The sequence below is a fragment of the Argentina silus genome (assembly GCF_951799395.1).
Source record: "Argentina silus genome assembly, chromosome: 18".
Taxonomy (NCBI): Eukaryota; Metazoa; Chordata; class Actinopteri; order Argentiniformes; family Argentinidae; genus Argentina; species Argentina silus.
The window spans coordinates 18,004,933-18,027,335 of NC_139672.1; the positions used below are offsets into that span (position 1 = coordinate 18,004,933).

General features: G+C 43.3%; 1 protein-coding gene across 1 annotated transcript; it reads left to right on the forward strand.

Annotated features, from left to right (window-relative positions):
- Positions 1 to 6,343: 6,343 nt before the first annotated feature.
- Positions 6,344 to 21,759, forward strand: LOC310819331 (myosin heavy chain, fast skeletal muscle-like; the record flags this gene model as incomplete). Its single annotated transcript, XM_083690577.1, has 39 exons — positions 6,344 to 6,550; positions 6,838 to 6,981; positions 7,141 to 7,297; positions 7,417 to 7,444; positions 7,648 to 7,753; positions 8,093 to 8,185; positions 8,260 to 8,323; positions 8,417 to 8,515; positions 8,815 to 8,918; positions 9,199 to 9,337; positions 9,603 to 9,721; positions 9,955 to 10,104; positions 10,204 to 10,374; positions 10,635 to 10,938; positions 11,137 to 11,201; positions 11,318 to 11,405; positions 11,540 to 11,657; positions 11,815 to 11,938; positions 12,473 to 12,609; positions 12,717 to 12,972; positions 13,269 to 13,511; positions 13,824 to 14,000; positions 14,308 to 14,453; positions 14,618 to 14,708; positions 15,004 to 15,393; positions 15,533 to 15,659; positions 15,940 to 16,058; positions 16,276 to 16,472; positions 17,019 to 17,202; positions 17,287 to 17,452; positions 17,714 to 17,838; positions 18,084 to 18,392; positions 18,720 to 18,923; positions 19,024 to 19,149; positions 20,364 to 20,534; positions 20,682 to 20,786; positions 20,879 to 20,974; positions 21,269 to 21,400; positions 21,733 to 21,759. The coding sequence occupies 39 exons, from the start codon at positions 6,344 to 6,346 to the stop codon at positions 21,748 to 21,750; spliced, it is 5,799 nt and encodes a 1,932-aa protein (XP_083546703.1). The 3' UTR covers positions 21,751 to 21,759.
- Between the last annotated feature and the right edge of the window lie 644 nt (positions 21,760 to 22,403).

Below are 22,403 nucleotides of genomic sequence, written 5' to 3' on the forward strand. Positions count from 1 at the left end.
TTTCATAGTAAACAGTGTATGATGTAAATAGGTGAAGAGGTGATTATCAAAGCAAAAGGGCTCCTCACCATGTTGAGTGCCCTTACTTTGGCCAATATAAACAGTATTGAATGGCTAATGTGTGTCCGTGTCTTATGTCTATGTTAATTGAATACACAAGGTGGTCGTGAAAAACTATTTCTACCATTCATTGGTACAACATACTTCTATCATGGGTATCTGTTATTTTGGTCACTGCACAAGAGTCACCATGATATAAAATTAAGCAATAATACATGAGGACATGTGTTATGACATTTTTTAATCATGACTGTGACATGGTAGATCACCACAGCCATGATAAAAATGTCATAATACATGATTATACATATGACAATATAGTAATGTCATAATAACCTATAACTATAACTATAACTATAACTATGCTATAACCTATCATAATGGACTCAAGTGTATTATTGCTTTTATACAACGGGTTACCAGCATTAAAAAGCAAGATTCATTCCAAAACCATCCATTTTTCAACTAAACGTGATGCTACATTCAATAACACTGGTGGGTCAGGGGTCAGGGGTCATGGTCAGGGTCAGGGTCAGGGTCAGGGTCAGGGTCAGGGTCAGGGTCAGGATCAGGATGTCTTTGTAGAATGGGGGGGTGGGGGGGTGGGGTGTTAATTAGGCAGTCTTATGGCCTGAGGGTAGAAACTGCTCCGGAACCTATTGGTACGGGTTCGGATCCACCGGTACTGTTTACCGGATGAAAAGAGAGAGAACAGGGTGTGGCTGGCGTGGCTGTGGTCCCTGATGATCTTCCCGGCCTTCCTCTTGCACCTCTCAGAGTAGAGGTCCTGATTGGCTGCCGTGATGTTCGGGGCCATTTTCACCCCTGTCTGAAGAGTCTTCTGGTGGAGGTGGAGCAGCTCCGTGCCAGGCGCTGACACAGCAGGTCAGGAGACTCTCTGTGGTGCATCTGTAGAAGTTTGTGAGGATCTGGGGGGACAACCAGGCGCTGTCGCACCGTGGGGGGGCTGAGCACACAGCCCTGGGGGGCCCCCTGTGTTGAGAGTCAGAGTGGAGGAGGTGTTGCTGCCTAGCTTCACCTCCTGTCAGGAAGTCCAGGATCCAGTTACACAGGTCCCTGAGCGCTGGTTGATAGTTCCAGAACTGGTTTCTAGGGATGCTGTCCAGCTAGATAACGACGTAAACGATGGTGTTTTATGAATGGGTTAGGGTTAGGGTTAGGGTTAGGGTTAGGGTTAGGGTTAGTGGCCGTGTGTATGTTGTCTAACATATCATAGGCAGGATAGGTTGTAACAATAGGAATTCCAAACCATAGTTGCAGAAGAATTGATTATGATTGTAAATCTATTTGTTAGTTACATGCCATCCTATGGCTTCTTTCATTATGTGATCTATGATGGGGCGCCCGGGCCTGTCGTGACGATCTTACACCTCTGGATAATCCTGATTTCTCCCAAACATTTGCAAGCGACGTGCCCCTTCCAGAGAACGCTTTAAACAAGCAGAAATCTGCTTTCTTAAATGATTTCACTCTGACACGTCAGTTTCTGAACATGGCCATATTCAGCCCTCCATATACTACTCAGCTGAAAACATATACTGTACTGTACTGCAGAGTGAGAAAGATCAGGTGTAGCGCAGCACATTCTGTTGACCATATTAGTCAGGCCTGAATGTGGCTTGGAGAATAAGATCCTCAGCAAGGTCAAAGGGGGTCAGAGGTCGTGGAGCTCTGCCATGTGTCATTTCACATCCCAAATTAGAGTCTTACTGTGGAGACGTTTTAATGGTTTGGTCAAGTTATAAAACATGCTGATGTGAGCCAATAGACGAGACCTCTCCAACAAACTCATGCTGTTGGTGATAAAACTACTATGTGACCACACCACCATGGCTTTTAAAGCCCCATTAAACATAACTATGTGACCACACCACCGTGGCTTTTAAAGCCCCATTAAACATAACTATGTGACCACACCACCGTGGCTTTTAAAGCCCCATTAAACATAACTATGTGACCACACCACCGTGGCTTTTAAAGCCCCATTAAATCACTATGTGATCCCTAAGACTACTGCATAAATATCTAAAATATACTCAATGACAGTTTAATCTGTTAACTCAATACAGCTGGCAGTTAACAACATATCTATGGTTCTAGCATGCAGTTCAGACAGGCCCGGTGCTAACTCTAACTCTAAGGCCCGGTGCTAACTCTAACTCTAACCCTAACCCTAACCCTAACCCTAACCCTAATACTCCAGATCCCAACACAAGGGAGCAGCAGTCAAACGAATGAAAAACCTCATACTGTGTTTAATACATTCAGAGAAAAGCAAGAAGGGATGTGGGGGGGTGGGGGGGTGGGGGGCATGGCCACTGGTGTTAATGATGTTGTCTATTGTAATATACTTGTCCTGTCCTAGACTGTCTCTCTGTTCCCACCACCACAGTCTGTGGTGTCAGTAAATTTGAACATTTAAAAATAGGCACATATTTGCCTCAGAGCTGATCCCTAAATGACCATATTCCCAATACCCAGGGTCATAAAGCATATCTAGTTTAATACCCAGGGTCATAAAGCATATCTAGTTTAATACTCAGGGTCATAAAGCATATCTAGTTTAATACTCAGGGTCATAAAGCATATCTAGTTTAATACTCAGGGTCATAAAGCAATCGCAAATGAAGCCCTGCTTCTGTGACATTTCACATCCCAAATTAGATGACGTCACAGCGGGGATACTTTGACAGTTTAATGAGCCAACAGGAGGAGAATGTTCTCAGCCCTGACAGTGGCATAGTTCTCAGCCCTGACAGTGGCATAGCTCTCAGCCCTGACAGTGGCATAGCTCTCAGCCCTGACAGTGGCATAGCTCTCAGCCCTGACAGTGGCATAGTTCTCAGCCCTGACAGTGGCATAGCTTCAAGAATGAAGCAGTACAAAACAGGCCACTACACACTCAACCCCTCAAATGTGGACTAAACCAGAGGGGGGAGCTGAAGGGAAGTGGACAAGGGAACTGTGGTTGACGATCAGGAGGATCAAACCAGCGAGGCCTCTCCTGTTTGTGCTCTCCCCATCTCTGCAGCCAAAGCTCATTGTTGTCAGCTTTTTGAAGGAGATACTAAACCCCTTGCAGCGCTATGCTGGCCAATATAGAAGCAGGTTAGCAGACGGTGGCTTTGACCGTATATAGCAGCGACTGCTGTTACCCCTAACCCTCCAGCTGTTCTCTGCTGGGCCTCTGCTTGGTGTAGTCTTACTTCAGTTGCATACATGCGTTTCATTATATTATTTCATTTACCTTTTTGTTTCCTCCCTGTAAATGATGTCACAACTGTATGGTTATTATTACATGGATAATATAATTGTATTAAATTTAATATTTAATGTATATGTATATTATATTATATTATATATATATACAGTACCAGTCAAAAGTTTGGGTTAGGGTTAGGGTTAGGGTTAGGGTTCTTTCATAGTTTTGAGAAGGTGTGTCCAAACTTTTGACTGGTACTGTATATATATATATATATACATGGTGCCCTGCATAAGTAATGGGACAGTGAAGCATTTTTGGGGGGGAGCTCTACACTCACAAAAGTTTGGATTTGAAATCAAACAATTACTGTGAGGTTAAAGTAGAGATTATTTCATGGTACTTGTGGACATATTGCTTTCACCATTCAAGAAACACTTGTTATGCATAGTCCCCCTATTTCAGAGTACCCAAAAGTAATGGGACAATTGGCTTCACAGGTGTTTCTGGTTAGTCAGGTGTGTTCCGTCACATCATTTGTGCTTCAGAGAGCTGTCAATGTCTAGTATTGATTCTAGGCTTTGCCTTTGGAGTCAGATATTGGAGTCTGTCAACATGAGGACCAAAGAGACTCAATGAAAGTCAAGGAAGCCTTTATTAGGCTGAAAATCAGACAAAAGATATCAGAAACATAGCCAAAACGTTAGGCTTACTAAAATCAACAGTTTGGAACATGATTAAAAATAAAGCAAACCGAAGAATGCTCACCATAATTAAGAAAAACCCCAAAACAACTGTCCCATAGATCAGACACACTGTCCAGGAGGCAGACGTCAATGTGTCAGAGACCATCCGCAGAATACGTCACCAGCCAAACTACAGAGGCTTCACTGCAAGGTGCAAATCACTAGTTTTCCTCAAAAAGGATGGATACAGGAAGGTCAGGTTACGGTTTGCTAAAAAGTACCTTAAAAGCCTGCAGAGGTAAAAGGTCATCTGGACAGATAAAACGAATATTATCATGTACCAGAGTGACTGCAATTAGAACATTTGGAGAAAAAAGGATCTGCCAAAGATTGACATCATACCACCTGATCTGTGAAACATGGTGGAGGGGGTGTTATGGTTTGGGCATGTATAGATGCCACTAGAACTGTCTCACTTGTCTTCATTGATGATGTAACTGCTGACAGCAGCAGAAGAATGTGTTCTGAAGTGTCCAGAAACATCTTGTCTGTTCAAGTAAAGCTAACACCTCCAAATTCATTGGATGGCGCTTCATCATACCGTAAGACAGTGACCCCAATCATACTGTGATAGCAACTAGGGAGTTTTACAGGGCCAAAAAGTGTAATGTTCTTAACAGGCCAAGTCAATCATCTTAAATCCAATTGAACATGCATTTCATGTCCTGATGATAAGATTTTAGGCAAAAATACATCAAAACAAACAACAAGTGAAGATGGCTTCAGTCCAGGCCTGGCAGAGCATTACCAGCGTCTGGTGGGGTCAATGGGTGGCAGACATCAGGCAGTTATTGCAGGATTGTCGACCAAATACTAAACATGAGTACTTTATTTGGACATTTTATACATTTGTCCCATCACTTTTGGGTACCCTGAAACAAGGGGACAATAAATAAATAGTGTTAATGTCTTAAGTCTTAAGAGTTCTGAAAGGCCCATGGCAGGTCCAGCAGAACTAGAGCCCAACGCTGGCCGGAACCAACATTCCACCATGTTCATGGATGGGAGTTTTTGGAGGTACAAAAAGCTTAAGTTGAAAAGCATAAAAGGTATCTGAGAGCATTTTTTAATCAGGATCCATAATTTGAAGTTTCCGCACATTGTAAACATTGATGTGAATAGTTTGAAAGGCGTAAAAGCAGCAGAAGTACAAACATTTCATCTTTTGTTTTTCATAGACCTCCATGTTAATATTTGCACTTTAGTTTAAAAAGTATAACAATTATTAAAAACCAAAACTTTAGTAAGACCTCTCCTGCACGTTGTGAAGTTGCATTGGTGATTCTATCTTAAAAGTTGTAGGAGGAGCAGCAGTGGAAAGATTGGGAATGATAAGTGTGCAAGAGATGTGAAATTTGATGAATGTAGCATATCAGAAAAGGGCATAAAGGGAAACATCCAATCCATCTCCTCCAGCAGTCCATAATTAACTTCTGCTTGGTTGGCACTCTGGAACCAGATATAAGGAGCCTGAGGCCACAGCATCTACAGGCAGATTCAACCTCTGTGGTAAGACCCTCCACCTCCTTACATGATTTCACTTCCGTGTCTGATGCAGTGACTGCACTGTGAGACTTCTGTCTGTGTTTACATGCCACATAGGACTTCACATGATTAGCTCTGTAACAAGTCATGCATTCTATTCAACATGAAAGTGGCATTGCTTTATTAAATTGTGATAGATGATAAATCAGTTTTCCTTCACACAGTTTGAAAGAAAGTGGGCATGTTTATAGCAATAAATATTAAAGTGGAAATGTAAAGGTCCAGCATGTAGTTTCGGCCACACTGAACATTTGAAAATGTGCATATGCTATGTTTTCTAATAGCGCTAAAGATGTATATCCAAACCAAACGTGAAATAGGCATGTAGGGCCAGTGTCCAACCCAACACCAGATTTTAGAAAATGCTTTGTTTGTACTAACACAGCACTCTTCACTGAACGTTCATCATGTGATCTCATTCCTTGATGGCTACTGAATTAAACTGATTTACTTTAAAGGTGGAATCTTCTAACTTGTTTCTGGTCCAAATGGGCCTCTAAATGATAGGATGTGGGTCTCGACATATGCTGCCCTGTATTCACCTTTTATTTGATTCTTTAGTTGTCTTTGTTTGCTTCTTAGCGGACTGTGTCTGTCGTACCTTGGACCACAAAGACACCATTTCATTTGGGTGGAGAAAACAAGGTGAGACATGGTTTGATTTGTAACATTATTAGAATATAATAATACACCCAAAATACTTGGGAGGGATTAGTACAGACTTAAATATGTTTGTTTTGTAATCTTTCTTTCCTAGTGAGTCGCCACCATGAGTACGGACGCGGAGATGGCCATTTATGGCGCAGCTGCCATATACCTTCGTAAGCCAGAGAGGGAGAGGATCGAAGCTCAAACCGCACCCTTTGATGCAAAGAACGCCTGCTATGTGACTGATGTCAAGGAGCTGTACCTCAAGGGTACAATTGTAGCCAGGGAGGGTGGAAAAATCTCTGTGAAAGTTACAGACACTCAGGAGGTAAGCCTATAACATCTAACCAAACGGCAGCTTTCATAAGCGAGTAAACCTTTCAATACTCAAAAACCTTTCACTTTCAAAACTATTATTTAAAAAGAATGTAATCTTTGATCTATCTTTTGATAAAGTTCAAGTAGAGTGGAGGATAGCAAAGCACTGGTACTGTGATGCAAATAAGTCAATTTCATGGATTATGCTTGAACCAACAAATCATGAAAAAGATTATATTTGTTTATCAGTAAAAAGTTAGCCATATAGAGTATTATCTAAATATCCCACTGTTTCAGACTAAAGACTTCAAAGAAGATGACGTCTTGCAAATGAACCCCCCAAAGTATGACAAGATTGAGGACATGGCCATGATGACCTACCTGAATGAAGCCTCTGTGCTGTATAACCTCAAAGAGCGTTACGCAGCATGGATGATCTACGTAAGAGATACATACACATCAGTCAACACCAGAAACCTAGCACACAGAAGCAAATGCAGAGAACGAAAACAGCATATCACTATACGCAAAGATACCTACACTTCCACATTCCAGTTAATCTGACTTGGCTAATTCCCATATTTGATCCACTTTATCCAGACCTACTCTGGGCTCTTCTGTGCCACGGTGAACCCCTACAAGTGGCTCCCCGTGTACGACCAGTCATGTGTGGACGCCTACAGAGGGAAGAAGCGTATGGAGGCTCCACCCCATATCTTCTCTGTCTCTGACAACGCCTATCAGTTCATGTTGACTGGTACGAGCTCTCATGGATGGATGAATAGTTAGATGAGCGACTTTATGATGATGCCTTGAATGCAATGATGTACCAAAACCCAGTGAATGAGTGTGAACAATATGTTTCTTTGCTTGCAGATAGAGAGAATCAGTCCGTCCTGATTACGTAAGTTGTTCACTAACATCTTACTTTTCAGAAAGCGTTCCTTTTGCAGTATGTTGGGTATTATGAAGTCAATATTGAGTAACTGAGTGAGAATATTTCTTAGATTATAAAACATGTTAAAGCAATGCCATTTTCTTTTCTTGATTAAAGAATGCTGATATTATCCTGAAACGTGTCTAAAACCCTTTTTGTCTATAAACCAGTGGAGAATCCGGTGCAGGAAAGACTGTCAACACCAAGCGTGTCATCCAGTACTTTGCCACTATTGCTGTGGCTGCAAAGAAGGAAGCAGTCCCCGGTAAAATACAGGTAAGTTCTGCTTATGTGTGTCACAATTTAGTAAAGAGGAAGAGTAAGTTGAGGTGAATGACGATTGAAAACACCTAAACTTTGCTCTATGATAGTTATGTTTTCCATACTGTAGTCCTGCATATTGAAAACAGTTTTCATCAAAAAATAGTTTGACTCAGAGACAGCTGAATGGAACCCTGGGCTTTAGGGTGGGAGCCAATCACATTTCAGATAAATGTTCATAATGAGGTCTGTACCTCACTATAGCCTCCTTCTCAGCTAAAAAGGAACAGATGTTGTTGAAAGATGAAAGGAGATTTTCAGTTACTAACGCTTTAGCAACTTTGTCTCATTCAGGGATCTCTTGAGGATCAGATCATTGCAGCTAACCCCCTGCTGGAAGCTTACGGTAATGCCAAGACTGTGAGGAACGACAACTCGTCTCGCTTTGTAAGTATGAGGGAATACACTGGCAGTTGTTGTTTTTTTGTTGACTGATTTCTAACCGCCCTGCTCTACTGTAGGGTAAATTCATCAGGATTCACTTTGCTACTTCCGGCAAACTGGCTAGTGCTGACATTGAGACCTGTAAGTTGGTATTAGTCATTTCTTCATACTTATTCTGCACAAATTATGTTTTTTTGCAATATACCAATGTCTCTCTCCTGTTCTCTCTATCAGATCTGCTGGAGAAGTCCAGGGTGGCCTTCCAGCTTCCAGATGAGAGGGGTTATCACATCTTCTACCAGATGATGACCAACCACAAACCTGAGATCGTCGGTACGCCAAAGCAGAGAGCAGGGAAAACTAGCTCCCTGCTGTGAAAATGAAATACTCTTACAGTCGCTACAGTAGAGTCAGAGATGGTATAAGAAATTTGGTTGAGCTTTTGGATTGGTTGAGCTTTTGGAAATTTGACTTTGGTTGAGCTGATGAAATGTGCCTGGTCGGGGGAATAAGTAAAGCAATCCACTGGTTCTTGAGAACATCTGTCATTGAGTATATGTATTAACTACAAGGTGTCCATCCACTGACATGAATTTGATTTAAGGGACCACTTTGTTCTCTGTTCTCCACAGAAATGACACTCATCACCACCAACCCCTACGATTTCCCCATGATCAGCCAGGGGCAGATCACTGTGGCCAGCATTGACGACACGGTAGAGCTGGTCGCCACAGATGTGAGTCACTCAAAGGGTTTTTATTTGTATCAATGATCTGTTTGGAGTGCCCAGTGTTAATGACTCCTCTTATAGGGTGGCATACGGCATCCACAAGTGCCCTGGGTAACATTGTTAAAATCCTATTGTGCTGCTAGTCTACTAGAGGAATAGAGAAGTCTGACATTTCCATCCATTCTGCTAGATTTGGAGCTAACAGAGCCGTACTCTGACAGAGTGAGTTTGTCTTCAATTCATCACTGTTTTCTTTCCTCGCTAACATGACATTTCTCTCTTTCAGGAAGCCATTGACATCCTGGGCTTCACTGCTGAGGATAAAATGTACATCTTCAAGCTGACAGGCGCTGTCATGCATCACGGCAACATGCATTTCAAGCAGAAGCAGCGTGAGGAGCAGGCCGAGCCAGACGGCACAGAGGGTGAGTTCCACCTCTGGCCCCAAACATGGAAAAAAGAACATTTACAAGTTGTTCCTCTTGAAACATCAGAATAGCTGATCACTTTTGTACGCTAGACTAGTAAGGTGTCCTGTACTAAACATGGCCAAACAGTAAATATATTTCTCTCTGTTTTTTTGTTAATGTGTCATCAGCCTCAGACGCCAGGCTGACAGAGCTGTTGAGAGACACAAACAATCTTGTATGGCTCTGTCCTTGAGTCTGTTGTTACTCCTTCTCTTTCCAGTGGCTGATAAAATCGCTTACCTCCTGGGCCTGAACTCAGCCGACATGCTTAAAGCTCTGTGCTACCCCAGAGTGAAGGTCGGCAATGAGTATGTGACCAAGGGACAGACAGTACCTCAGGTAGGGCATTCATTTTGTTATAGCTTCACAATCAATCAACACCAATATCAAATAAACAACAACACAGAAAAACAAAGACAACAGTCACAGCCCTTGTATATAGGTTCTCTGATTCAGTGCCCTAATCCTTAAGCCCTAAAAACCCCTCTAATGTGCGTGCCACCCCCCACCTGCATCACCTCACCTACATATGGTCACGTCTCATGTATTAACTAGAAGTTTCATTTTTACAGGTCAATAATTCCGTGATGGCTCTGGCTAAGTCCATCTATGAGAGGATGTTCTTGTGGATGGTCGTCCGTATCAACACCATGTTGGACACCAAGCAGCCAAGGCAGTTCTACATCGGTGTGCTCGACATTGCCGGTTTTGAGATCTTTGATGTGAGTATGTTGTCAAAACAAGAAAAACAAGTTGTGATTATAAAAGATTACAGCCATGTATGATGAACATATTCCTTGATTCTGAAATTCTATCAACAGTACAACAGCATGGAGCAGCTGTGTATTAACTTCACCAATGAGAAACTGCAACAGTTCTTCAACCACACCATGTTTGTCCTGGAGCAAGAGGAGTACAAGAAGGAGGGAATCATCTGGGCGTTCATTGACTTCGGCATGGACTTGGCTGCCTGCATTGAGCTTATTGAGAAGGTAAGCAGCCTGTGAGGAAAATACTATTTAATGATGGGTGTCAAAAGTAGTTTTTGAGGTAGGTGTTTGAGACTACTGTAAGATATCCTCATGGTGGTCCAACGTATCATACTGTTAGTAACTCAACATGTTAGTGCTTTCTTAATATGCTTCCACCACATGAATATCATCATATAACGGTGACTGTTGAAGTAAAAACATAGCATAAACATAACATCAACATCAACATAGTCATTTAATTGAAATCTCTTTTTGCCCAGCCATTGGGCATCTTCTCCATCCTTGAAGAGGAGTGCATGTTCCCCAAGGCTTCAGACACAAGTTTCAAGAACAAGCTTTACGACCAGCATCTTGGCAAAACCAAGGCGTTTGAGAAGCCCAAGCCTGCCAAGGGCAAGGCTGAGGCCCACTTCTCCCTGGTGCACTACGCTGGCACTGTGGACTACAACATCACTGGCTGGCTGGACAAGAACAAGGACCCCCTGAACGACTCTGTGGTGCAACTCTACCAGAAGTCCTCAGTCAAACTGCTGTCTGTCATTTATCCACCTGCTGCAGCTGAAGGTAACATTAGCATCATGTTAATAACTAAGCATTAGCATGATAATAAACATTAAGCCGTGCAGACACTACACAATTTCAGCCACAAATTTGCCAAATCGACCAGTGTGCTACAATCGGATCTGCACGTGCAGTAGAAACTTGAAGTTGATCAGAGATTTCTATCATTTGTAACACTCTTTTCTTTACTCTTTGAAAAAGACACCACAAAGAAGGGAGGCAAGAAGAAGGGAGGTTCCATGCAGACTGTGTCCTCCCAGTTCAGGGTGAGCTTTTCATAGTCCTGCCTGCCAGGGTGTCTGTTGGAAATTACTATCTTTTGAAAAGTGTAAATTAAGTATGAATTATTTGTGAGAACATTATGGCTTGTCACCCCTCACAGGAGAACTTGGGCAAGCTGATGACCAACTTGAGGAGCACCCACCCTCACTTTGTGCGCTGCCTGATCCCCAACGAGTCAAAGACTCCAGGTACAACACACAGAGACATATTACAGACTAAGCCTAATTAATTAAACTACTAATCATTACAATAATTAAGACTTTCGAATATAAATCCTTTAACAGGTTTATTTAGGGGTTTAGATACATTTTGTCTTTTCCAGGTCTGATGGAGAACTTCCTGGTTATCCACCAGCTGAGGTGTAATGGTGTACTGGAAGGTATCAGGATCTGCAGAAAGGGCTTCCCCAGCAGAATCCTCTATGCTGACTTCAAGCAGAGGTACAGTTCATACACACACACACACACACACACACACACACACACACACACACACACACACACACACACACACACACACACACACACACACACAATGCCCTTCCTTGACAACATAAGCAACAGCTTTCAAACATATTTAACAATTCTCCCCATACAGGTACAAAGTACTGAATGCCGGTGTCATCCCTGACGGTCAGTTCATGGACAACAAGAAGGCTTCTGAGAAGCTGCTCGGGTCGATTGATGTGCCTCACGATGAATACAAGTTTGGACACACCAAGGTCAGGAAATGTGACCACATAACAGGACTGAAACATGAAAGAGATGCTACAGGATCATTTGTATCTTTACAGCCTACAGTTCTAAAAGTAGCGATTAGTAGCAATAACAGGTCCCCGTCGTGTCTTCTGCAGTCTGGGGGTGTGTGTGGGGATTCCACTGATTTAAGAAATACAGACTTTGTCGCAAAGATCCCATAGCATCTCTTTAAAGGACAACGTTCTCATCAGACCACCATGAGTATGGTCCTACAATATCATTATTTTGTGCATTAAAGCCTCACAGATATCCTAATGACAAGCTCATATTTATCTCCTGGGAAAGTGAGATGATGATGCGTGTTGTTGACAAAAAAAGTAAAATCATTTTTCCAGGACATAAATATAAGATTTTCAAGTTTTCTTTGAATGACATACTATTGTTGTTACAACAAAGTCTTGGGGGGTTGAACCTCCCTTTGATTTCCTATTCTGCCCCTTTCTATATGTTACGATGTCTAATTCCTCCATTGGCCATGCTTGTTTATCTGTGCTCAGGTGTTCTTCAAAGCTGGTCTGCTGGGTGTCTTGGAGGAGATGCGTGATGAGAAGCTGGCGTCTCTGGTAACCATGACTCAAGCTCTCTGCCGTGGATTCCTGATGAGGAAGGAGTTTACAAAGATGATGGAGAGGAGGTAAGGGATGGAAGATAAACTCTCCAGCACTACTTATGAATGCACTTACAGGCAATTATAAGCTTAAAACTCACTACGCTGCAATTCCACTTTCTCCTGTCAACCAGAGAGTCTGTCTTCACCATCCAGTACAACATCCGCTCATTCATGAATGTCAAACATTGGCCATGGATGAAGGTCTACTACAAGATCAAGCCCCTGCTGCAGAGCGCTGAGACGGAGAAGGAGCTGGCCAACATGAAGGAGGACTTTGAAAAGTGCAAAATTGCCCTGACCAAAGCAGAGGCCCGTAAGAAGGAGCTGGAGGAGAAGATGGTATCCCTCCTGCAGGAGAAGAATGACCTTGCCCTCCAAGTAGCATCTGTGAGTGAGCGACCAGCCTCACAAGGGTTACACACACTCACATAAGCACACACACACACACACACACACACACACACACACACACACACACACACACACACACACACACACAAACACACACACACACACACACACACACACACACACACACACACATACACACTTTATTGCCCATGTTGTTTGCATTTTTCATAGATTGTATTGATTTGCTGTGTGCTCTTGCACTAGAATGAGTTTATATTTGCATAGACATTGAGTGTTGAAGCCTTTTTCCTTTTCTTCCCTTCTGAAACCAGGAAGGAGAGAGTCTGAATGATGCTGAGGAGAGGTGTGAGGGGCTCATCAAGAGCAAGATCCAGCTGGAGGCCAAACTCAAAGAGACGACCGAGAGGCTGGAAGATGAGGAGGAGATCAATGCTGAGTTGACAGCCAAGAAGAGGAAGCTGGAGGATGAGTGTTCTGAGTTGAAGAAAGACATTGATGACCTGGAGCTAACTCTGGCCAAAGTGGAGAAGGAGAAACACGCCACTGAAAACAAGGTCTCATATAACACACACACTACAATCTGATCATTAATCCAACCATAGCAAAACAATAACTAAATCCAACTGTGTTGTGTTGTTGGTCCTGGAATGAGTAAACATGAAATAGTAGAGTTTAGCAGCATAGTACTCCCCACATTCATAGCATGGACTCCTCCTCTTGTGTCTGACATGAATTCATGGTATACACTGCCATATAGACGATCACTTTCGGTACATGCTTTCACATTTGCAACAGTATATGCAATTTAAACTGTATTCCCCTTTGTGATGTGAAGTGACAAATGAATCTGTTGTGGCTGTGTTCAGGTTAAGAACCTGACTGAGGAGATGGCGTCTCAGGATGAGGCTGTTGCCAAGCTGACCAAGGAGAAGAAGGCCCTCCAAGAGGCCCACCAGCAGACACTGGATGACCTGCAGGCAGAGGAGGACAAAGTCAACACTCTGACCAAGGCGAAGACCAAGCTGGAACAGCAAGTGGACGATGTGAGTGGGCAATGCAAATAAAGCAGTGCTAGTGTCAACCAAGATTGTAATGCAAGAGTAAAGCTAATTATTTTACAGAAGTTAAAACACACAAGAATATGAAACCGTCACATACGAGCTGGGAATTAATAGATGGCTATAATAGTATGAAAGTCTAGGTTAGTCATTAGGTTTGAGGCAATCATTATGAAACTACACCCTGTGTTATCGCCCAAATGATTCACTTCATTAATCTACTTATTAATGGTTTGGACATTATTGTTCATTATTTAGATTTTGATGACAAATATGTGTGTTTATCTACTAGCTTGAGGGTTCTCTGGAGCAAGAGAAGAAGCTCCGTATGGACCTAGAGAGAGCTAAGAGAAAGCTGGAGGGAGATCTGAAACTGGCCCAGGAGTCCATAATGGACCTGGAGAACGACAAGCAGCAGTCTGACGAGAAGATCAAGAAGTAAACACAAACAAATGACTACAAAGTTAATTTATCTTTCCATTGTTGTTATAGTCAGAATCCAAACAGATGTCATTCTTTAAACCAAAATGAACGGTACGATAGATTTTCAGTTTATGCTATCAAATCAAATCTAACCAAATCAATGTGTTTGTGTTCTTTAGGAAGGACTTTGAGACCGCCCAGCTCCTCAGCAAGATTGAGGATGAACAGTCTCTGGGAGCTCAGATGCAGAAGAAGATCAAGGAACTCCAGGTGCAGAACAGGACCATCAGATGGCTCAGTTGGCTATATAGTGTCTAACGACAGTACAGTTAAGGTTGTTAGGACCGCTATGAGAAACAGTGATCCTTTTACCCTCCTGTTGGCACTGTCCTGGTTTGCAATGGTTCAGTTGGTTTAAGAATGATGCTTAAACACCATACAGTACATTCTATATATTAACTGTAAGTTGCTTTGGATAAACACAATTTGTAGATTATTATTTTGTAAGCTCCTTTGCTTTGACTGTGTTGTAGATGTCATCTATCTGTCTGTCTCCCTACTGTAGGCCCGTATTGAGGAGCTGGAGGAGGAGATTGAGGCTGAGCGCGCTGCCAGGGCTAAGGTGGAGAAGCAGAGGGCCGACCTCTCCAGGGAACTTGAGGAGATCAGTGAAAGGCTGGAGGAGGCCGGAGGTGCTACCGCTTCTCAGATAGAGATGAACAAGAAGCGAGAGGCTGAGTTTCAGAAACTGAGGCGTGACCTAGAGGAGTCCACCCTGCAGCACGAGGCCACAGCCTCCGCTCTGAGGAAAAAGCAGGCAGACAGCGTGGCAGAGCTCGGGGAGCAGATCGACAACCTGCAGCGTGTCAAGCAAAAGCTAGAGAAGGAGAAGAGCGAGTACAAGATGGAGATTGATGACCTCTCCAGCAACATGGAGGCCGTCGCCAAGGCTAAGGTCAGTAGCAATGTTTGGATGGAGCAGTGTTTGTGGGGGTCAATTCAAATAAAAGTGAAAAAACGAAAATGGAAAGCTTGGCACTCAAGTCTTGACAAGATAATCATCAAAGTAATGATGGTTTATGTTTCACTACCAGGGCAATCTGGAGAAGATGTGCCGTACTCTTGAGGATCAGCTGAGCGAGATCAAGACTAAGAATGATGAGAATGTGCGCCAGGTCAATGACATGAGCGGACAGAGGGCCAGACTCCTGACTGAGAACGGTACCAATGATACTCTAGATTCTGTACAAGTTCATCTACGACCAGCTTACCCACCCCAAATCCTACCCTCAACCATTAGTTAACAAACTGACCATAAATCAAACTTGACACAAATTAGAATAGCATTGGCAAGATAACATATTGTCTATTACAACTGCACATAGGGAAGGTTTATATGTCCTATAAACTCAGAAATATAACTGACCTTACTCCAACAGCAACAATGAACATTAACCATTAGAACAGAGACCCCATTAACAAGATGCTCTTTTCCCCACAGGTGAGTTTGGTCGCCAGCTTGAGGAGAAGGAGGCCCTGGTGTCCCAGCTGACCAGAGGCAAACAGGCCTTCACCCAGCAGATTGAGGAGCTGAAGAGGCACATTGAGGAGGAGGTCAAGGTAAGGGACTCAAAATAGACTCCATCAACCACGTAGTTTTGAATCACAGCTTCACGTTGACAGTGATTTTGCCACCCAGCGACATCTTACTGTACTATTTACTCTCTCCTCCTGTCTCTCTTTATCTTTTTCTATGATGCTCTTACACTTTCTCTCTATCTCCTCTATCTACCTTTCACCTCTATTTCTCCCTCACCTCTTCTATTTCTCTCTCTAGGCTAAGAACGCACTGGCCCACGGTGTCCAGTCTGCCCGCCATGACTGTGACCTCCTGAGGGAGCAGTTTGAGGAGGAGCAGGAGGCCAAGGCAGAGCTGCAACGCGGCATGTCCAAGGCCAACAGTGAGGTGGCTCAGTGGAGGACCAAGTACGAGACTGATGCCATCCAGCGCACCGAGGAGCTGGAGGAGGCCAAGTGAGTCACACACAACCTCCTTATTCACCAGGGCTGGGGGGTATTTCATTTCTGTTCTGTCAATTCTGGAGATGAGTTGACACATTTTAATTAAATAATTTAAAAAGGGGATATTTATTACAAACAAGGATTTTTCCATTCTTGAATTTGAATTGCTTACTGAATAGTATCTGTTTTGATATACAGTAGGTTGACAATTAAAGGAAACCAGAATGTGGAAGTAAAAATGTACATTCCCATAGATTAAGACAAAAGAGTGCTAATTGCCTAAACCAATGGTACAAGACCCTTGTTTACGTGGCTACATGTCACTCTAACTTCTTGTCCTTGGTCTGATATAAAGAAATCTGATTCATATAAATAAAAAATGGGTTGTCAACTAAAGCATTCGTAGATTCATCTTTTCAATTAATGGATTCATCTGTACAAGCCTAATGTACTGTAGCATGTTTCTCCCATCACCCTGAAGAGCCAGACCTACAGACATTCTCCGACACAGAGATGAGGTCAGAGGTGACGCTTTATAATCCCTCATCTGTCTAACAGGAAGAAGCTGGCCCAGCGTCTACAGGAGGCAGAGGAGACGATCGAGGCGACCAACTCAAAGTGTGCCTCTCTGGAGAAGACCAAGCAGAGGCTGCAGGGAGAGGTGGAGGACCTCATGATTGACGTGGAGAGAGCCAATGCTCTTGCTGCCAACCTCGACAAGAAGCAGAGGAACTTTGACAAGGTGTGAAATAACTAAATCACATCAATTAGTTCATGGCAGATAAAAGAAAAAAGAACAATATTAAAATCACATGGATTTCCCTAGGTGCTGGCAGAGTGGAAGCAGAAGTTTGAGGAGGGCCAGGCAGAGCTGGAAGGAGCTCAGAAGGAGGCTCGTTCTCTGAGCACGGAGCTCTTCAAAATGAAGAACTCCTATGAGGAGGCTTTGGATCAGCTGGAGACTCTGAAGAGAGAGAACAAGAACCTGCAACGTGAGTCAAACGGCAGTAGTTTTATTTGGCTCAAGATGGGGTGTCTCATTTGATCAAGCTACATGAGTGACCCTATTCTACAGAACAATGTTCAAATTGTCATTCAACTATTTTTGGAACTTATTTTAAGATACTTAGCTACACCAGACAGTACAAACATTTACCGTTTATTCTTATGATAATTCAATATGAACGCCAATGTGTTGCAAAGTTCAAAGAAAATCTCCCTGTTTTGAAAGACTTCTGTGTTTGTGTTTGCAGAGGAGATCTCTGACTTGACTGAGCAGATCGGGGAGACTGGCAAGAGCATCCATGAGCTGGAGAAGGCCAAGAAGACTGTGGAGACAGAGAAGTCTGAGATCCAGACTGCCCTGGAGGAGGCTGAGGTAGAAACTAATGCAGTTTGATCCTGTTAATTTGGAACATATGCTCATCCTTTCATTTAACCTTTACTGTCCAGGTTAGTCTCATTGAGATAAAATCATTTTACTAAGCAAGACCTGGTCCTCCTATGCTATTACCACATCTTCATCACATACAGGCCTCAATGCAGAACAACCCTTAGTTCATGATTGCCAGTCCACAACTCTCCCCCACAACCAAAGCGCGACTAGTGTTTTGTTTTGTTCAGGGAACACTGGAGCACGAGGAGTCCAAGATTCTGCGTGTGCAGCTGGAGTTAAACCAGATCAAGGGTGAAGTGGACAGGAAGCTGGCAGAGAAGGATGAGGAGATGGAGCAGATCAAGAGGAACAGCCAGAGGGTGGTTGATTCCATGCAGAGCACCCTGGACTCAGAGGTGAGGAGTAGGAACGACGCTCTGAGGGTGAAGAAGAAGATGGAGGGAGACCTGAACGAGATGGAGATCCAGCTGAGCCACGCCAACAGGCAGGCAGCTGAGGCCCAGAAGCAGCTGAGGAACGTCCAGGGCCAGCTCAAGGTAAGGGGCTGGGAAATCAGTCACGGTTAACATTGCCCCTAACCACAGATTTCAGATCAGATAATACGCCTCATTCCTAACCTTAACGATTAGAAAAAAATAAATCTCACACTGTATCAAGGACAACTTCCTAAGTAACTAACTTTAACCCAATGAAAATGGAGAGAGGGATTTGTCTATTTGTCAATGAAATAGAATAGAACACAGGAATAAAGTCGGAATAAAGTGGTAAAAGAGAAAAGAGCAGAACACAAAAAATTCATCCTTTACCGATCCTATCACCCTACAACAACAAGTTTTAATGCACTACGTCTTTGTGAATCCCAGGATGCCCAATTGCACCTTGATGATGCTGTTCGCGCAGCAGAAGATTTGAAGGAGCAGGCAGCTATGGTGGAGCGCAGGAACGGTCTGATGGTGGCTGAGATTGAGGAGCTTAGGGTTGCTCTGGAGCAGACAGAGAGAGGCCGCAAAGTGGCCGAGCAGGAGCTGGTGGACGCCAGCGAGCGTGTGGGCCTGCTTCACTCCCAGGTATAGATGATTCCTAGGCAGTCTCATCTTACCCACAGTGGGACTTTTGTAGGTTTTCTTGAAAAACAATTCCAACTAATCATTGAATTTCCTCATACAGAACACTAGCCTTCTGAACTCTAAGAAGAAGCTGGAGACTGACCTGGTTCAAGTGCAGGGAGAGGTGGACGACACAGTGCAGGAGTCCAGAAACGCAGAGGAGAAGGCAAAGAAGGCCATCACCGATGTAAGTCCCCATATTCAAAACAATACAATAAACTTTATTCGTTAGAGGTAGAACTCTTCACGGGTCCACCCGAACCTGAAACCCAGGTAAATGATAAAAGAGCTGACTTACCGTAGTGGACCCGTCCAGACCCGATAAACAGTTTTGATCACAAGAGCGTTGCATATACATTTGTCACTATCAATCCCATCTCATCAAAACCTGCGCAACACCCAAGTAATATTATTATTATTATTATTATTATTATTATAATAATGATAATGGCTTACATCGACATGGCACCTTTCTAGACAGCCAACGTGCTGATTGTAAGGGGAAGAACTCACCTCATCACTCCTGTGTAGCACCCAGTTGAGTGATGCCACGCCAGCCATTATGCGCCAGAAAGCTGTCAGTGGAGAGTTGAGCAGAAAATCATGTATGGTGATTCTGGTAGGTATGAATCATGTATGGTATGGTGATTCTGGTAGGTATGAATCATGTATGGTATGGTGATTCTGGTAGGTATGAATCATGTATGGTATGGTGATTCTTGTAGGTATGAATCAGGGGTGATTAGGTGGCCATGAAGGAATGGAGGCCGGATTGGGAGTTTAGCCAGGACACCGGTGTTAACATGCCTACTCCTGGGATAAGTGCCATGGGATCTTTAACGACTTGGGAGTCAGGAACATCTCATCCAAAAAACATGGCATCCTCTGCAAGGCAGGGCCCCATTCACCACCTTGGGGTATTGGGTTACCTGGACCCGAGAGAGGAGTGCTACCTACTTGTCCTCCAACTTCCAGCAGCCTGTTTTGGTCCCCCATCCAAGGATCAACCAAGGCATACCCTGCTTAGCTTTCCAGAGAAGCCAGTAGAGGGATGCAGTTGGTGTGGCTTCTGGCAAGTAGTTGCCTCTGGCTGATATTGAAGTGATATTTTCTACATCATAACATTCAATCATTCACTCCAACTTCATGGGTCCACTAATTGCCTCTCCAAACATCACAGAGTGCTTCGGCACACTGAGCGTCCGTCATGGAGACCCTATTTACCAAGGTAGGCCGACACTGAAAGGTTGGGGTAGGAAATCCATGGGTCCATTTCGGAACAGATCCACATTTTTGGACCTGTAAACACCTCTATGCCAAGGGCCAATTGTAGCTGGGCTGAGCACATGATCTGTGATCCGTTGTGGATGAATTAAATGATTCCACAAACTACCATTTCAGGCGGCCATGATGGCAGAGGAGCTGAAGAAGGAGCAGGACACCAGCTCTCATCTGGAGAGGATGAAGAAGAACCTTGAGGTCACAGTCAAGGACCTGCAGCACCGTTTAGATGAGGCTGAGAACCTGGCAATGAAGGGCGGCAAGAAACAGCTCCAGAAACTGGAGTTCAGGGTGAGTTTGCAGAACTTATGCCATTCAATAAACATTGGTTCACATAGTCTCTCCAAATTAGCCTTAAAGAATCAAACTCTACTTCTTTCCAATAATTCATGACTGATTTCTCCACCTTAAACACACGGCTGTGTTTCCTCCATACAGGTGCGTGAGCTTGAGACTGAGGTGGATGCTGAGCAGAGAAGGGGTGTAGACGCAGTCAAGGGTGTCCGCAAGTACGAGCGCAGAGTCAAGGAGCTCACTTACCAGGTGAGAGTAACACCTCCACACGTTCTGGTCCAGCCAGGCACTTGAATGCAATTGAAGTATGGGCATTGATTTTCTTTAATCTTCTCCCACAGACTGAGGAGGATAAGAAGAATGTTGCCAGACTTCAGGACCTGGTAGATAAGCTGCAGCTTAAAGTGAAGACTTACAAGAGGCAGGCTGAGGAAGCGGTGAGTCACATACTGAGTCACATATTCTTACAGCAAATAAAACATATGATTTTGACGTTGATTAAGTAATTGCTGCTAACGCATGTCTATCCACAATGACAATGTCTATCGCAAGTAGCTGTTGAGGAAATAATTCACACAGCATTTCCTTTGCTTCTATATTACCATCAGTTTAAAAGAGGTGCAGTAATAGAATTTCCCCATTTGGGTAATTTGCTTTAACAACATTTCAAACATTGTAGGCTGAATGTTATTGTCTCCCTCTCTCATTCTCTCCCTCTCTTTTTCTCCCAGGAGGAACAAGCCAACTCCCACATGTCTAAGTTGCGTAAGGTTCAGCATGAGATGGAGGAGGCTGAGGAGCGTGCTGACATCGCTGAGTCCCAGGTCAACAAGCTCAGGGCTAAGAGCCGTGATTCTGGAAAGGTACAAAGCTGCTGTCAACCCTATACCTGACTCATGTCCAAATATGACCTCATCAACAACAGCATTTCAGGTTCAGTGTACACAGAGGTCAGTATTGACTTTTACATTCACACGTGTCTTGGAAGTCTCTGAGAAACGTATTCTTCAGGGGAGGTAAAAAAAAAACATGTTAATGACAGATTAATACAAACCAAGCTGACACTTAAACTTGAACTCAAAGCTGAGCACAGAGCCAAAGAAATGTCCTAAACAGTGCAATATATACTTTGAAGTGATCATATGTAAGAGGTTCATTCATGTTTATCCCTTATTTTCTTTCTCTCTTTTCACAGGGCAAAGAGGCTGAATAAACAAGACCACCCACTCTGTGGTGCACAGACTGTGAAAACATAAAATATGATTTTCATGGTGAAATTCTGAGCATTGATTAAAAAACTGTCCGCATATTTCCTTTGTGACTTTGTGTATTTATTACATAGGCTTTCTCATACCACAGAAAACTCCATTCATGAGGTATTCATACATATGTGTTACACAATACAGGTTGTAAACCAGGTTGAAGCTTTTATGATGAAATAAGGACACTGACCAGGTTATTACCCTAGCAACCCAGGCAAGCAAATGGTTGCCTGGCAATTGGCTCCATAGATTTACGTGAAGGAACGATGAGTCTCCATCAGCGTTAGCCAATAGAAAATGGACACCATCATTGGCGCCATCTTCTAATAGACCACTCTGCCCCTCACCATCTCCATGTTCTTGCCTATGAAAGAAGTAAACAAAAGCAAACCACGATGAAAATCTTTACTTTGAGTAAAGAAAATATGTTTCCAATACTCACATTATAGCCATACAAATCGATACGCATCAAGTGAAAATCTTTGTCAGAATAACCACCATAAAGGCGATGGTTGAAAAAATCTGTCTTTTTTTGAAGCCTTGATTGTTGTCCAACAACCCAAAAAAGTTAGAGTAAATCCTTTCAGCTTTTAGTGATAATCTT